Here is an 18544-nt window from a genome sequence, read left to right on the forward strand (position 1 = left end):
GATGTCAGAAATGATGGATAGGTCATCCTCCAATCACGGCTTCCCCCCCGGGGGAATCAGTGTCTGATTCAACGGCGTGATTGGAGGAAGCCGGATTCCTCATTTTAGACCCAGGAAGAGGTTTTGCAAGGGTGGAGGAAGCTGGAGCTGCTGTCAAGATTAAAAGGTAAGTTTTTTTTCACAACAGGAGTGAAATGTACATTTTTATGACTTAAAGTGCCCCTGTTTTTAATCAAATTTTTAAAAAACGGGCACTTTAGCATCAAAATTTACATTCACTTTAATTTCCCAACAAAACTTTCCCGTCAAAGAATATATTGTGGTGTCATAATACAACATTTTGTAAAGCGTGAGGTATTTAATTTACATTTTTTGTCAGCAAGTTTCTTTTTTTATACCATAGGATTTTTGGGGGTCTTACTGTATTTTTATGTAATTGTAAAAATAGGTTAAAGAGATATGAAACCCCAAATGTTTATTTCATGCTTCAGATATAGCTTACAATTTTAAGCAACCTTCTAGTTTACTCCTGACGAAGCCACCAATCAGCAAGCGCTACCCAGGGTGCTGAACCAAAAATGGTCCGGCTCCTAAGTTTACATTCCTGTTTATCAAATAAAGATACCAAGAGAACGAAGAAAAAGGAATAATAGGAGTAAGTTAGTAATTTGCTAAAAGTTGCATGCTTTATCTAAATCATGAAAGAAAAAAAATTGGGTTTCATATCCCTTTACACAACTTTCCAGTTTACGTCTATTATCTAATTTGCTTCATTCTCTTGATATCATTTGTTGAAAAGCATATCTAAATAGGCTCAGTAGCTGCTGATTGGTGGCTGTACATATATAAATACCTCATGTGATTGGATCATTCATGTGCATTGCTATTTCTTCAACAAAGGATACCTAAAGAATGAAGCAAATTAGATAGTAAAAGTAAATTGGAATGTTGTTTAAAATTGTATTCTCTATCTGAATCATGAAAGAAACATTTTGGGTTTCATGTCCCTTTAATGTATGTTTTTTTTGCCATTGAGTAATTATTTTACATTACTTTACTATTTAGGTTGATAAACCTGTTTTACCAAATAAAAAGCAAGCAAGTTTTTGTTCAACTTTTATTTACAAAGATGGATGTTGAAAGCAAATCAAAAAGATACAATGAATTGTCTGTCAACCTTATGATTGAGTGCTTCAGATTTTTTTTTTCAAAGTTCGTCAGATTTTTCTTCAGTTTCCTGATCACCCGAAGTTCTAGAGTTGTGTTCTTTTTCTCTCTGTTTCTTTATCCTCTCAGCATTTGTAATAGTCATTGGATGTAAAGGGAAAAAGCCAGCAAGACCTGAAATGAATTGAATATTTGCATAAAAAGTAAAATGATATTGTTTAACCGTCAATGTACTCATAAGCTGATTCTCTTTAGTATGCTTCATGGCATATTTTGTTAATAAATAAATGCAAATATGAGGGATTTATAGTAACAGCACACATTATGTTAGTACAATTCACAATTAAAAAACAATTAACAATTAAAACAAAGACACAAAAATAAAAAATACCACCTAATTCATCAGCTATTGGTGGTGAAATCACAACATGAATAGACTAAATATGCCCCATATATAGTAGCCTTGGGTGCTCGCTTTTGAAAATGGCATGCCATGATGGGACTACCATGAGTCTGGGGGCTTCTGAAGAACTCAAAATGAAACATGGGCCCTAAGTGCCCCAAAACCAGGTCAAGGTGTATATAGGGAGTATCACTGTGCTCAAGGGAAGTCATAAAATGCAAAATATGGGGGGGGGGGGGGTTATAGTAATAGGATACATCATGTCTGTAAAATCTTTGGCAATACAACTGTGTGTGTGTTTGTGAAAAAAACAAAATATAATCAAATTACAGAGATTGGCCATAAAATAGTTAAAGGTACAGTCAACACCAGAATTATTGTTGTTTAAAACGATAGATAATCCCTTTATTACCCATTCCCAAGTTTTGCATAACCAACACAGTTATAATAATACACGTTTTACTTCTGTGATTACCTTGTATCTAAGCCTCTGCAGACAGCACCCTTATTTCAGTTCTTTTGACAGACTTGCGTTTTAGCCAATCAGTGCTCACTCCTAGGTAGCTTCACGTGCGTGAGCTCAATTTTATCTATATGAAACACATGAAGTAATTCCCTCTAGTGGTGAAAAACTGTCAGATTAGAGGCGGCCTTCAAGGTCTAAGAAATTAGCATATGAACCTCCTCGGTTAAGCATTCAACTAAGAATACCAAGAGAACAAAGCAAAATTGGTGATAGAAGTAAATTAGAACGTTGTTTAAAATTACATGCCCTATCTGAATCATTAAAGTTTATTTTGGACTTGACTGTCTCTTTAAATATAAAGTGTCAAAATGCCTCTAGGTAAATACCCTGGGTAGTCTAGTTTCTACAAATGTGTATTGGTTTTGGATTTGGTAACCGTTATAAAACTTTTGCAAACTTTTATCAGTATTTGGTCTTAATTTGCTATAAATTACTTGGAACCTAGACATGTGAGTTATAATAAATCTAGTTTGAGGTATTTTTCTTAGGCTACACAATGTTGTGTTGAAAGGTTATCAATAAAAGTGTAAAAAAGCTAATATTTTTTTCTTTTTTTCCTTGCAATTTCAGTATTAAAGGGCCATGATACCCAAATGTTGAAACACTTGAAAGTGATGCAGTATAGCTGTAAAAAGCCGACTAGAAAATATCACCTGAACATCTCTATGTAAAAAATAAAGATATTTTACCTCAAAATGCCCCAAGTATTCAAACCCCATTGCAAAGGACTTTAAGCAGCAAATCAGTATGTCTTTCCCGGGACAGCCAAGGGAGTGAGCTTTGTGCACACATCTTATTTCCCTATTCAGTTTAAGGAAGTTTACTATGAAATCTCATGAGAGTTAAGTCAAATCTCATGAGACCTTTGCACTGCTGATGCCGATTGGCTGCTGTTCATTTCTTTTTCTTTTTTTTTAAACCTGCAGCTTAGCAACAGCTGAAGTATAACTTTTTACACCGCACTTACTCTGCTGAGCTGAGGAAATTGTGAGGTAAAATATCTTCCTTTTTTACATAGATATGCTCAGGTGATATACTGCATCAGTTTCAAGTGATTTAGCATATGAGTATTATGTCCCTTTAAATGGACAATCTACTTGATGTTTTCTATTTTTAAAAAGATAGATGACTGCTCTAATATCCATTCCCAAGCTTTGTACAGCCAACACTGTTATACTAATAATAATAATAAATAATTGGATACTTGTATAGTGCACAACCTCGAACTTAATCAACTTGCGGCACTGATAACAGGTATTATTATTACCCAACTTAATGGTACTCATTTTACCGACCTCGAAAGGATGAGTTGACCTTTCCGGGATCGAACCTGCAACCCTTGGGTTGCCACAGATCTCTGTAACAGTGCATTAGCACGATGAGCTATCTGTCCGGCTTAATTTACCATATAACCTCTAAACCTCCAAATATCTGCCCGTTTCTTAGCCCCTAAAGACCGCCTCTTATCTCAGTGCACTTAAAGGGACACTGAACCCAAAAATGTTATTTTGTGATTCAGATAGAGCATGCAATTTTAAGCAACTTTCTAATTTACTCCTATTATCGAATTTTCTTAATTCCCTTGGTATTTTTATTTGAAAAGCAAGAATGTAAGTTTAGATGCCGGCCCATTTTTGATGAACATCCTGGGTTGTTCTTACTGATTGGTGGATAAATTCATCCACCAATAAACAAGTGCTGTCAATGTTTCTGGACTTTCTTTTTCAAATAAATATAGCAAGAGAACAAAGAAAAATTGATAATAGGAGTAAATTAGAAAGTTGCTTAAAATTGCATGCTCTATCTGAATCCCGAAAGAAAATATGTGGGTTCAGTATGCCTTTAACAAAAGAGCGGATAATTATAGTGAAATCAATACAGAACAAAAATGCCAAAATTGCTGTGTCATTTCATCACTGAAGAGGGGAAAACCTCTGTCCTTAAGGGGTTATAAGCAAAGTAATTATTTTGACTATTCATAGCATATAGGGCAAGATTACATATTTTTATGTGGTTTTGGTATCACATATACAGCGCGGCATCTAAATGCGGCCCGTATATTTCACCCATCGCCAGCAATTTTTACTCCCATAAGCTAACATAGAACCGCGTTGCAAATCGGTATCACATATTCAGCGCAAGGACTTATGTGGCAAAAATTTAGACATTTTACTCCATTTTCACCTCGCCACACATAGGCAGACGCAGAAAGCTTTACGCTAAAAATGTGAGCACTGTAACTTCCGTAACTGCCTGAAAATATTAACAAACACCTAACGCATTTTTCTATTTTTTTTGTGAAAATTTTTCTGCAGGTTATTTTTAAATAAAAATCAATTTTAAATTAGGCAGTTACATTAAAGCACCAGTTCAAATGCAATGTGTTTGTTAACTGAAGAATAATTAAATTTTTAATACATTTCAGCAGTTAAAAAATGGATTGCAAATTAGCTGCAAAAAAATTAATTCTAAAAAGTCTCTTGAATAAATTTGTTTCCTTTTCTCTTGGTCCAACATAGAAATGTAATAATAAAAAAGGTGCATTGCTCATAAGAATGGCTTATATTCAGAAAAAAACTGCAGAGTGGGAAAGGCTAGGGGCTGGGATTGAAAACAATCTGAGAGCCAGTCAACAATCAATGGGCTGCTTTTTTGCAGCTCTACTGCATATTTGACCGTTCACTTTAAACAGCACTTTGCTGTGGATGCGCTTTAAGGAAAACTTACACAGCACTGTTTGAAGAGATTAGCCTGATGTGAAGCAGTGCTGCAAAATTAAAGCACTAACAGTTCCTGCAGGTGTCCTGTTCTTTCTGCAGACATGTTGCATTTTCTGTGAAGACATCTCAGATCACTGTATGTTCTGCCTTGGGGCGCAGGCGCAATATCTACCTGCCAACTGCAATCCCCCACCGCAATAACTAATAAAATATATTAGCCCCTAATCCACCATTAACCCACAACGCAATAAATCTAAAAAAAACTATTAACCACTCACCTGCAATTAACACACAATGCAGTAAACCGAATAAAACTATTAACCCCTAATCCGCCAAACAAGGCAATAATCCTAATAAATCTATTAACCCCATACCTGCAAAACCCCCACAACGCAAATAACTAATTAAATTACTAAGCCCCCTAACCTAACACCCCCTAAATTAACCCCAATTACCTAAATTAAAAAATACTAGAGGTACAATTAAAATAAAAAAGCTAACATTACTTAAAAATAAAACACCAAAAATAAAATGAATCTAAGATTACAAAAAATAAAAAGTCTAATTACATAAAATAATAAACCAAATTATCAAAAATAAAAAAATTAAACCTAATCCCTATGAAAATAAAAAAGTCCCCCAAAATAAAAACAGCCCCTAATCTAATACGAAACTACCAATAAGTCCCCCCTCTAACAGTAACCCCCCCCCCAAAAAAAAGCCTAATTCTAACCCCCAAATAGGTATTTACCGTTCCTGAAGTCCGGCGGAGAAGGTCCTCTTCCAAGCGGTGATGTCTTCTTCCATTGCGGCAACGTCTTCCATCTTCATCGAGGACCAAGCCGACGCGGAGAGGAGATGAGCGCAGAACAGAAGACTGGAGACTGCGGAACCATTGAGCGTGGGGATCCTCTTCGTACGATCACCGCTGCACACTGAGGATTGAATTCAAGGTACGCGTTTATATATGGGGTACCTTGAATTCCTATTGGCTGATTTGATTCTTCAAATTCAAATCAGCCAATAGGATGAGAGCTACTGAAATCCTATTGGCTGATTTGAACAGCCAATAGGATTTCAGTAGCTCTCATCCTATTGGCGGATTTGAAGAATCAAATCAGCCAATAGGAATGCAAGGGACAACATATTTAAACGTGTACCTTGAATTCACTACTCAGTGTACGGTGGCGATAGTACCAAGAGGATCCTCCACGCTCCATGGTTCCGTGGTCGCCGGTCCTGCTCCGCGCTCATCTCCGCTCCGCCTTAGGCTTTAATTTTTGGGGGTTTGTTTTCTTTTAAGATTAGGGATTTATTGGGCACTCTTAAAGAAAGCTGAATGCCCTTTTAAAAAGGACAATGCCCATACAAATGCCCCTTTAAGGGCAATGGGTAGTTTAGGAATTTTTAGTGTTTTTTTTATTTTGGGGGGTTTGGTGGGTGGTGTGTTTTACTGTTAGAGGGGGGACTTAGTATTTTTAACTTAAGGCAATGCCCTACAAAAGGCCGTTTTAAGGGCTATTGGTAGTTTAGTATTAGATTAGGGGGTGTTTTTATTTTGGGGGGCTTTTTTATTTTCATAGGGATTAGGTTTAATTTTTTTTATTTTTGATAATTTAGTTTATTTTATGTAATGTTAGAATTTTTTATTTTTGTAATCTTAGATTAATTTAATTTTTTATTTTTTTATTTTAAAGGGACAGTATACACTCATTTTCATATAACTGCATGTAATAGACACTACTATAAAGAATAAGATGCACAGATACTGATATAAAAATCCAGTATAAAACTGTTTAAAAACTTACTTAGAAGCTGTCAGTTTAGGTCTGTTGAAAAGGCAGCTGGAAAGCCCACTGCAAGTGGGAAATAAGACCCCCTCCCCCTTCTTTTACATATGAAAAGACCCTTTATACAAACAGGAGCAAGCTGGAGAAGGTAGCTGACAGTATTCACATAAAACTTTGGGGCTTGGTTAGGAGTCTGAAAATCAGAGCAATGTTATTTAAAAATAAGCAAAACTATACATTTATTTAAAAAAAAAAACTTTATGGGCTATATAAATAGATTATCTACAAAACATTTATGCAAAGAAAAAATGAGTGTATAATGTCCCTTTAAGTAATGTTAGCTTTTTTTAATTGTAATTTAGTATTTTTTAATTTAGGCAATTATGGTTAATTTACGGGGTGTTAGGTTTGGGGGTTTAGTAATTTAATTAGTTATTTGTGTTGTGGAGGTTTGACGGATTAGGGGTTAATATATTTATAAGGTTTATTGCGATGTGGGATAATGGCAAATTAGGGGTTAATAGTTTTAATAGGTACTTTGCAATGTGAGGGGTTGGCGAATTAGGGGTTAATACATTAGGTAGATTGTGATGTGGGTGAATGGCGGATTAGGGGTTAATACATTTATTAGGTAGTTTCCGTTTTTTGGGGTTGGCAGATTTAGGGGTTAATACATTTATTAGGTAGTTTGCGATTTTGGGGTTGGCGGATTTAGGGGTTAATACATTTATTATAAGTTCCGATATGGGGGTGATGGCGGATATAGGGGTTTTGACGTGTCGGGTTTATTTCTTGGAGGAGTGTTAGACTTTTACGAGAGATTTAACATTTTTTTTTTCTTAGGTGTTGGTAGTTTCTAAAGTGCCGTAAGTCACTGGCAACACCAGAAATTTGTATTTACACACATTTCTGGACATCGCTAGTTTATCTGACTTACGGCACTTTATGAACTGCCGGAGCCGTATATGTTATTCCCCAATGTGCGAGGGGAAATTACGGGCGACGCAGGTTTTAGCAGTTACGCTGAAGCCTGTGCTGCATATGTAATCTTGCCCATAGTTTATATAGTATTGTAGAAAAGGGAGAAAAAAAAAATCAGTAAAGTAAAATGATCACAATAAAGTTGTTTAACATAGGTGAAAATTGAACAAAAATAAAGTGTAAACAAAACCTATACACAATCATACAAACCCAAAACTATACCACAAACTGTCGGGGGTACGATTGCTTTTTACAACAGTCTGTTTATAAACAGTCCATACGATGTTTTCTCAAAAAGAAAGAGAAAATAGATTCATAGCGTAAAAACAGTTGAATACCAAATCAGGACTCGTACACCTGACAGTATGTGGAATTGTTTTGGGTTTTTGTTGACATTATATTTCTATTTAATTTTATTTTTAAAATACAAAATCACACACACACAAATATATTTAGGGACAATTACCTAATAATTTTGCAATTGGTTTCGTAGTATGTGCTCCACAACCAATCCAATATTTTATTTTCTCTATGTTCAAGCTGACCAGCTTTTCATTGTAGATATTGGGCATTGGATCATAAGTGCCAAGTTGTTCAAGGTATTTTCCATCTCGTGACCGCTTGTTATGTGCAGCAACAATTCGATAAAATGGCCGGTTAGCACAGCCACCAAGGGCCAATCTTATTACAACATGTCCTCCATGGTAACGGTTCAGAATCTGAGCTGGAAGGATACATTTATTAGTCATGGTGTTACTAATAAAATTAAAAAAAGAAGGGTGAAGAGGATTAACATCAATGTTTAACCCCCCCCCCAAAAAACAAAAAAAAACACAATGCACAAAATTGAGCATATCAAATTAAATTGCAGTCAGTCTTTGGGACAGACTGTTTTTAGATTAAAACATTGACAGATTTATATATTACAAACATGACACAAATCTAAGTGTACTACCTTTATGACCTTTTCTTATTTTACATTGAAATTACTAAATACAGCAGAGCTTCCAGGCAATTTGAAAGAACAGTTAGTAAGCTATTGCCAATATGAATACACAATCCAGTTTTAAAGGAAGTGAGATATATATATATCTATATATATATATATATATATATATATATATCTATATCTATCTATCTATCTATATATATATATATCTATCTATATCTATATCTATATCTATATCTATATCTATATATATATATATATATATATATATATATATATATATATGAGAGTTTAAAAATGATAGTGGTACATAGTCCGTTAAAAGAAATTAATAAGACTCTTCAATCTGCTAAGAGCGGTGAGGAATTTGAAATAAAGGAATATTTGAATTGTTGATCTAAATATTTGGCATACCAGCTGGAATGTTCATGCGCCAAAAAGTATATTGGAAGAACAAAGCAGATCCTTAAAACCTGCTTAAAGGGCCATGATACCCAAATGTTGAAACACTTGAAAGTGATACAGCATAGCTGTAAAAAAGCTGACTAGAAAATATCACCTGAACATCTCTATGTAAAAAAGAAAAAGATATTTTACCTCAAAATGTCCTAAGTATTCACACCCCATAGCAAAGGAGTTTAAGCAGCAAATCATTATGCCTGTCCCGGGAGTGAGCCTCGTGCACACTCATGTTATTTCCCTATTCAGTTTAAGGAAGTTTACTAGGAAACCTCATGAGAGTTAAGTCAAATCTCATGAGATCACAGTAAAATAATTCATAACCTCAGCACTGTTGGTGCTGATTGGCTGCAGTTCATTTTTTCATTTTATTTTTTTTACCTGCAGCTGAAGTATAACTTTTTACACAGAACTCACTCTGCTGAGCTGAGAAGGAGATTGTGAGGTAAAATATCTTCCTTTTTTACATAGAGATGCTCAGGTGATTTTTTTCCTGTCAGCTTTTTACAGTTATACTGCATCAGTTTCAAGTGATTTAGCATATGAGTATTATGTCCCTTTAAGGAACATCTGAGCAACATTGATGATGGATATTTGGCACATGAACTTGGGATGTTGGGGGCTGTTTAAAAGTCTAAGTTACAGAGTCTCTGAAAGTGTGCATATAAAAAGAATTTCCAAGTTTTGATACTGGAAGTTTTTTAAATTATTTAAAATTGCATAATATTAGAGGAGACCCTATGGGATGGTCCCCACCCAGGTTACTTGCACCGAGGCGGTGTGAGATTTATTGGATTCATACCTTGGGCATTTTATTAGTAACTATTTTTTGTAATAGACATTCTTATACCACTCTAAATTAAGGCTCGACAAATCCAGGAGCCAAGGAACCACTCACTCCTTGAAAATGTTCTAACTTTGTGGTTTATTCTCAATATATCTATATACACGTGCCACTGTTTGGCTCCTAAATATTCTTACTAGCTCCAAATTTTTAACAGATTTGTCAACCCCTGCTCTAGATGCATAAATAGAGGTTCAAGGAAAATAAGAATGTAAATATAAATGGTTTATTAGATTTTTTAGACATTTTTTCTTAGACAGATAACATAAATAATAGGTATAGCTTGTATATGTTTATTAGTTTTATTTGTAAATATTACTTGTATTTGACGTCATTTGTATTTTAAATTGTCTTAAAAAAATAAAAAGGTTGTAGAGCTTTTATGTACAATATGGATATGGTTTTGCAAAATGTATACTATTATAGATGTTATAAAAACTCAACTGGGAACGGATGGTGCTACTATGGGGTAGTCCTCACACAGGGTGCAGCCTCTTTCTGCCCAATCTTTGCTTTTCACAGATACCATCCAAAAGTACAGTACAGCCCCAAAATACCAGGCAATTCTAATCTGAACAAAGGATTTGTACAGCTAACCCCATATGAACGCTTTGGCCTGTATGGACCTCATCAGTGGAGGTGCAGCTATATACCTCTAGGCACAGCGCATCGGGCCAGCTGTCTAGTCACAGCCCGGCCCGACCGCGCCATAACACTAAGTGCAGCTCGCTCCTGCTCTGTCTGACAGCTGGCCCGATGCGCTGTGTAATAAAAACAGACCCGCTCAGAAGAGCGGGTCTGAAAAACTGACATATTTTAAAAAAATTCTAAGGAAATCTAAGGTTTTATAACGATAACACTAATATAATGTTGTATAAATCTGCACTATGTGCAAGAATTATATAACATTATATTTTAGGTTTACTGTCCCTTTAACAGAAAATAACTTTCCTGTAGTATAAATTATAAATGTTTCTAAAAGTAAATGCCAGAAATTGGTGTAAACAGGACACCGATGGGTTAATAAAATTATGGACATCAAGCCCTCTAGTTAGGAGAAATGGGAAAAAAAAGTGGGCAGCCTCTGATGAAGTAGGATGTATCCTACAAAATGTGCTAGGTGGACACGCATGATTCAGACAGAACATGTGATTTTAAACAACTTTCTAATTTACTTCTATTATCTAATTTGCTTAGCTCTCTTATTATCCTTAGTTGAAAAGGATACCTAGATAGCCTTTAGGAGCAGCAATGTATTACTAGAAACTAGCTGCTGATTGGTGGCTGCACATGAATGCCTCTTGTCATTGGTTCCCCAGATATGTTCAGTTAGCTCCCAGTAGAGCTTTGCTGCTCCTTCAACAAAGAATACCAAGAGAATGAAGCAAATTTGATCATAGAAGTACATTATAAAGTTGTTTAAAACCACATTTGCTTTCCAAATAATGAAAGAAAATGTTTGGGTTTCATGTCTCTTTAACACGGAAGAGACGTCCCATAGCCATCCTTAGAAGAGGCCATTCAGTGCAGCTGCGTATTACGTTTGATTAGACATGTGCATTTTGTTCACGGTCAAACGAGGTGGCCGCTAGCGGCATTCAGTTCTGTTCTGAGCTGGATTTCTTCTTGTTAAAAGTGCAACATACTATGATCGAGATCCAGTTGGTAAAGCTCTGCATTTTATACTGGGCGCTGCCATCTTGTAGCTCACATATTGCTGCATCCTATGATAGGAGCTGTGCAATTTTACAGATCTGCTTATAGACAGCTGTATATTTCGCTTCAGTTTATCTCACATAATAGAAAGCAGAAGTGTTAATTTTTTTGCATAGTTTAACAGTTAAATAACAAATATAAAGTCCAAGATGGCGGCGTCCCGAGAAGATGCAAAGCTTCAATAACAAATAATTGTAAAGGGTTAAAATAAAGAATGACTGAAGACAACTACAGGCACAGAAGGAAAAGCAATAGCATGGCGATTGGTATACCTCAGAGATATTGTGGATTCGGTTCCAGACCACCGCATCCGCAATAAGGCGAATATAGCAATAAAGTGAGTCTCAGCATTTTTTTTCCAGTGCATATAAAGTCATATTTACACTATACTGCACTCTATTACTGTGCAACAGTGTTTTATTGCTAAAAAATGTTAACCATCATCTGAGCCTTCAGTGAGTCATAATTTATTGTTGTTGGTGGTGTGTGTATGCACAAACTAAATGTAGCCACCAATAAGCAAGCGCTATCCAGGGTTCTGAACCTAAAATGGGCCAGCTCCTAAGCTTTACATTCCTGCTTTTCAAATAAAGATAACAAGAGAACGAAGAAAAACAAATAATAGGAGTAAATTAGAAAGTTGCTTCTATCTGAATCATGAAAGAAAAAAATTGGGTTTAGCATCCCTTTAAGGTCTATTGGTGTATAGAATATAAGAGGAGATGTACAAAAAAATATAATGATGAATATGTATTTTATTGTTATGCAATAGTGGTTGCTGCTTTGAATTGTTTTAAATAGATATCCACACAAAGAATGAGCTAGAATAGAAATGTACTCTTGAACAAAAGGCATTAAAAAAACAAAAACTTAGCTCTGCCTATTATGGGTTTAAATAGTGGTGGTTTGTATGGGTTTGTATCAACATGATTATGGTCAGTGGGACCAAAACATTGTTGCTGTAGTTTATGGCTTTGTTTCAATAAACCTTTTTCTGGATGATTGAAAGTCTGGTGCTGCTGCTTATTGGATATTCTCACTGTTGTTAAAAGGGGACAGTATAGCCTCAGATCTCCATCATGCAACACCCACTTTGGTCTGTGTTACAGAGCTGAGCTGCCTCTGCAGACTGGAACATGCTTGCTCGTCTGTGAGCTACAAGGGTAGAATCAGTGTGGCACTCCTAGCTAAACTACACAGATTTTTTTTCCCCTGGCAACTCAAACTGGCATGAAGTCATTTTCACATCAAATATCTTTATTTTCCTGTTGGCAAAAGAGACAGTGCCACATGCGAGTAAACAGCCACAGGAATAAGGTAATTGGAGAAATGTACTGTGTGTGCCAGTAACAAACACAGCTTTGATTTTACAACAACCTTAAAAACTACAATTAGTATTAAACAGTAATGCATACTACAGTATATGCACATGCACACACAAAGACACGTGTACAAACCTACAACCAGTAAAGGTAAATCACTAATGATGGGTATTACAGGCAGTCACAGAACTACAGGTATACCTCACTCATACAACGGGTTAGGGACTGGAGCCCCGCTGTAAAGTGAAAACCGCCTTAATGTGAAACAACGTGGTTTTAGCTTTGTTTTCACTTGCCAATGTGTTTAAAAACTTGAAGATATGTTTGAACTAACAAAGTACAGTATTCAATAAAAACTGTACCTGTTAAATAGTGACAATTACTGTAATACAATTTGCCAGACTCTAGCACTGAGTCTGTGACACAGAATTCACTGTGATGCTGTAAACGGTGAGCTACGCATAAAAAAATGGTGCCAGTAACTTTTCTAGCAACCTCACGAGTACAGCACTGTTTCAAAATCTTTGGAGGTTGAACTTCTGCTCCACATTAGCGCTGTATTAGCGAACCGTTGTAAAGTGAGGTATACCTGTATATAGATTGTAGTGGAGAATGTGGGAGAAATGAGGGGGAGCTTGGATAGAATTTTGGAGAGGATATGATAATGACACATGTATAGGTGGGTGTGCAAACCTAACACTGTATATTACATATCCTCCTTCATATTGTAAGGTCTAGACCACTCTCCATCAAACAAAGTGGTCCTGTATTAATAATGGAACAACAATACCCTAATATTAACAGTCTATTCTACCCCAGTCAAATAGCTGTGGATAATTAAGTATTAATATGATAGAAACGTTAAAAATAAAAATGCACAATTGATATTATGAAAATGACTTCACGTGTACATCCTGGTTCTATAACAGATAAGAAATATAATTAGGGAAATTGTCAAAGCTGCTTTTCTTATACTTACTTAGATGCACCATGATGAGCTGGTATTAGAGACTGTACTCTAGAGTAGACAAAAAGCAGAGCAGTGTACGCGCTCGATGCCCTTCACATTGGTACACCCATGCAGCACAAGAGGGCCGCCATTTACCGGAAGTAGTTTTATTTTAGTCTCCCATCACCAAGACAACTGAAAACTTGTTGTACAGGAAGATGCCCACATCCGGAAGCCGACTGGACCATGTGAATATTGCAGATGGACCCATAACAATTGCGCTGAAAATATATTGACAACAATGTCTCGCGTTATTCCATAAACACATATTATAAATAAGTGAAAAGAAACAAACATGCAAAATGATACAGTATTGCTTTTCAAACCCCTCATTGTAACATGTATTTTCTTACTACACATCTCGTTCCCCACTTCCGGCGTGGAGTCTGCCTTCCCCGGAAGTGTGGCAGTGACACCGGTTCTAGAATGTCTATGCTCCGCAGAAATACAAATATGGACGTGCTTATAATATGCGCAGCTTAGAAAGATAAAACTTGTCATTCCGACTTGTATCAGGAAGCTGGAAGTTTGGGGAGTTGTAGATACAAACCCCATCTCCTGGGTAAGTGCACCCCTAGAACAGGTGCCTAGTATAAAAGGGAGGGACACACGCCCCCTATGGATTACAGGGTGGATCTCCCCCAACCTGTCATCTGAGTACAGTACTTTACTTCAGTGTACGCGATCACAGACAGCAGCAATGCTGATTAGTAATGCATCTTGTGTGCCTGGGGTATGTTTGCTTATATCATGTGAAGATCCATTTTGCCTGTAAAACATTGTGGCATTGTGGCTGCTAGAAGGGTGTGGAGACCACTCACAGAAAGTGAAAGTGACATAAGAATGCGGATATCATGTTGAAAACAAAATACAGTAGATGATTTGCTATATCTATAACAGTGATGACCAAACTTGTAATAGTTTACATTTGTTGAATATGTAAAAAATATGAACAAGTAAATGCAAATAATGACAAAGTTAGATTCACCATGTGAAGAATTAACAAAAGTTGAGCATGCATTAAATAATACTCAGCAAAAGAACCAGATAGAACTACCAAATTGTATGCAACAGTGGTGATCTATTTTGTGTGGGTGGGGAATATCACATTCTCATGTTTTGCAAAGAGTGCCCTAAGGTAGGGTTTGATTTTGTTCAGTTCTTGGAAAAGGACAAATTACTCAAAGTTCTGCTACAGTGCATATAAAAGAGCAGTAAAACATCTTACAGTGCTCAGTTGGTAAATGCCATGACTAAAAAAAGCCTGTTTAAAAGATCCAAGGTCACAGGTTCAAATCCCGGCAGTGCCGACTCAGCCTTTTATCCTTCCGAGGTCGATAAAATGAGTCCCATTTAATTGGGTAATAATAACAACTATTACTATTCAGCTGCCAATTTGGTTAATTCTGAGAGCGAGCGCTAAAAAAGCGATTTGAGTCCCACTGGGAGAAAGGCGCTATATAAATACTAGTTATTATTATTATTATTATTATTATTATTATTATTATTATATATATTTTTTAAAAAAAATTTTTTTTATATTTTTTTGAGAGGGGGGTAAAATAAATTTAAATGCACGTGAAACCCCAACAAATCTTTAATGTCTCAGATAGAGCATATAATTTTAAACAATTTTCCAATTTACTTCTATTATCAAATTTGCTTCATTTTCTTGGAATCCTTTGTCGAAGAGCAGCAATGCACTACTAGGAGATAACTGATTATAGGTGGTAAGCAAATTACAAGAGGAATATATGTGCAGCTGCCAAACCAGCAGCTAGGTCCCATTAGTGCTTACTGCTCCTGAGCCTACCTAGGTATGTTTTTCAATCCTTTTTATGTCTTTTTATTTTTTGAATGGAACAGGAAACAATTTTGAGTATCATGTCCCTTTTAACTCTTTATCATTTTACAAGTGAATATGTGATCCTTTTGCAGCAGTTATGCATTTTTAGTGTAATTTAATGTTGCAGTGAATGGCTATGTGTTCATTAGATGCTGATAAGGTCCTGCATTTCTATTATTTTTGTAGTCTTAAAGGGACATGATATCCAAATGTTGAAACACTTGAATGTGATGCAGGATAGCTGTAAAAAGCTGACTAGAAAATATCACCTGAACATCTCTATGTAAAAAAGAAAGATATTTTACCTAAAAATGTCCTAAGTATTGTAAAGGACTTTAAGCAGCCAATTAGTATGCCTGTCCCGGGACCTGCAAGGGAGTGTGCCTCATGCACACTCATGTTATTTCCCTATTTAGTTTAAGGAAGTTTACTATGAAATCTCATGAGATCACAGTAAAAGAGTTCGTGACATCAGTACTGCTGATACAGATTGGCTGCTGTTCATTTTTCTCTTTTTTTTTTTTTACCTGTATCTGAGCAGTAACTAACTTTTTACAGAACACTTTGGTGAGCTGAGGAAATTGTTAGGTTAAATATCTTCTTTTTTTTACATAGAGATGTTCAGGTGATATCTTCCTGTCAGCTTTTTTACAGTTATGCTTAGGGTGACCATATTGCCACTTTAAAAAGGGACACATATGAAAAATACATATGTCAGGGCTATTTAAAGAAATGTTTTGTATAAGAACCCTGACATATGTATTTTTCATGTGTGTCCCTTTTTAAAGCGGCAATATGGTCAGCCTAGTTATGCTGCATCTTTTTCAAGTGTTTTAGCATATGAATAGTATTTCCCTTTAAAAGTGTTTTTTGGCTGATTTGGGTTATCTATCTATCTATCTATCTATCTATCTATCTATCTATCTATCTATCTATCTATCTATCTATCTATCTATCTATATACACATATATATTTATGTGTGTATGTACTTATCATGTGTGTATATATATATATATGTGTCTGTGTTTTTTAAATGGTGTCCGGCCTAAACATACTAACTCCAGAAAGAAAAGAAAGGAGAGAAGACGTTACACGCTGGGCTTGTGAAAAAGGAAAACATTAATGCATTTTAAAACACATGACAATTTTTTACAGGCAAAAATGGATCTCCTCATGTGTTTATGTTTTAAGGGCTTGTCACTGTTTATAAGTGTAGTTATGGGACTTATCCCCCACTTGGCAATATCTATTTGAGTATGAGCTAGTTTCAATATGAATGTAAATAGCTTTCATGCAAAAACTGTATTTATCATGTGCGATTCATATTCTTTCGTTTGTATGTGTGTCCCCCACTTAAAATGTTGCCAGCCAGGTGGCTGAATGAAAGTGCCCCTGTTTTTAAAAGTTTTTTTTTTTTTAAAACAGGGCACTTATTTATTCAACTTTACATTAACTTTAATGTTTGTTGCACAAATATCATTAAAGTGAAGGTAAACTTTGGTGAATGAAAGCCCGTTTTTTAAAAATAATATTAAAACGGGATCTTTCATTGATCAAAGTTTACAAAGCAGCCGTTTTGTTTATAAACTTACCTTTTTTTCTTTTCACAGCCAGAGCAGCTTCCCCCTCCTGGAAATCCTCTCTTCACACGTCAGCAATGACTAATCCGGCTTCCTCCAATCACGGCTTTCCCCCCCAGGGTAGTCATTGCCTGAGGCCATGCTGTGATTGGAGGAAGCCGGATTAGTCATTGCTGATGTGTGAAGAGAGGATTTCCAGGAGGGGGAAGCTGCTGTGGCTGTAAAAAAGAAATAAAGGTAAGTTTTAAATCAAAACGGCTGCTTTGTAAACTTTGATGAATGAAAGTGCCCCTGTTTTTAATATTATTTTTTAAAAAAGGGCTTTCATTCACCAAAGTTTACCTTCACTTTGAATCAATTTATATTAAATTACGCAATTAGATTTTGCTTCGGATAGCTAAACCACCGAAACTATTGCAAAGTATCACACAGCCGGCTGGGGGCTGTGTGATACTTTGCAATAGTTTCGGTGGTTTAGCGATCGGCAGCAAAATCTAATTGCGTAATTTAATATAAATTGATTTAATGATATTTGTGCAACAAACATTAAAGTGAATGTAAAGTTTAATGAATTAGTGCCCTGTTTTTTTTAAAAAAACTTTTAAAAACAGGGGCACTTTCATTAACCCTTTCGTGACTGGGTTAAAGTGTCTACATCAGAACAACTGTTCCGATGTAGAATCGTGAGATTTCAATTATGGGATCGGGTCTGGGGGGCGTCCCTATGATGCTAGGAACGCCCTCCAGACCGTGATCAAATCCTGCAAGCGCAGTAGGCTTCAGGACAGCCGTTGGCTATGACGTTGTATTCTGTCATAACGGCTTTAAAGCCCAGCACCGTTGTGACAGGATACAACAGCATAACGGCGACAAAAGGTTAATTAAACTTTACAATGAAGCTTTTAAAAAAAAAAAAAAAAAAAAAAAATACTTACCTTTGCTTTATGGAAAGCAGACCGGTGATCCTCCACCCGCAGTTCCTGCTGTAGTTAGCACAGTGATGATGACTCTGACTTCCTCCAATCGTTGCGTGCCCCCTTTGGCGTCCAGCTCATGGGGCCACGCAACAATTGGAGGAAGCAGAATTCATCATCGCTGTGCTAACTACAGCAGAAGCTGCAGGGGGGAGGATCGCCAGTCTGTTTAACCTATAGAAAGTAAAGTATTTTACAAAATCAGCTTCATTGTAAAGTTTAATGAATTAATGTTTATAAGATTATTTTTAAAAAAC

The 18544-nt window shown here is 36.0% G+C and overlaps 2 protein-coding genes across 4 annotated transcripts in view; one reads left to right on the top strand and one right to left on the bottom strand.

Annotated features, from left to right (window-relative positions):
- Positions 1-1103: 1103 nt before the first annotated feature.
- MRPS16 (mitochondrial ribosomal protein S16) lies at positions 1104-14013 on the bottom strand. Its single transcript, XM_053689886.1, has 3 exons — positions 13857-14013; positions 8054-8311; positions 1104-1341 (listed from the first exon to the last, which is right to left on the bottom strand). Exons 1-3 carry the CDS (start codon positions 13867-13869, stop codon positions 1208-1210), a joined length of 405 nt encoding a protein of 134 aa, XP_053545861.1. The 5' UTR covers positions 13870-14013; the 3' UTR covers positions 1104-1207.
- Positions 14014-14309: 296 nt separating this feature from the next.
- Positions 14310-18544, top strand: part of VPS13D (vacuolar protein sorting 13 homolog D) — a 1255097-nt gene continuing 1250862 nt past the window's right edge. For 2 of the 3 annotated variants that reach the window (XM_053690422.1, XM_053690424.1), the window contains exon 1: positions 14316-14448. The gene's annotated coding sequence lies outside the window, so the exon portion shown is untranslated. Of the gene's footprint in view, positions 14449-18544 lie in introns of all 3 variants that reach the window. The other variant, XM_053690423.1, reaches the window with a different exon arrangement.

The sequence above is a fragment of the Bombina bombina genome, chromosome 8 (genome assembly GCF_027579735.1).
Source record: "Bombina bombina isolate aBomBom1 chromosome 8, aBomBom1.pri, whole genome shotgun sequence".
NCBI lineage: Eukaryota > Metazoa > Chordata > Amphibia > Anura > Bombinatoridae > Bombina > Bombina bombina.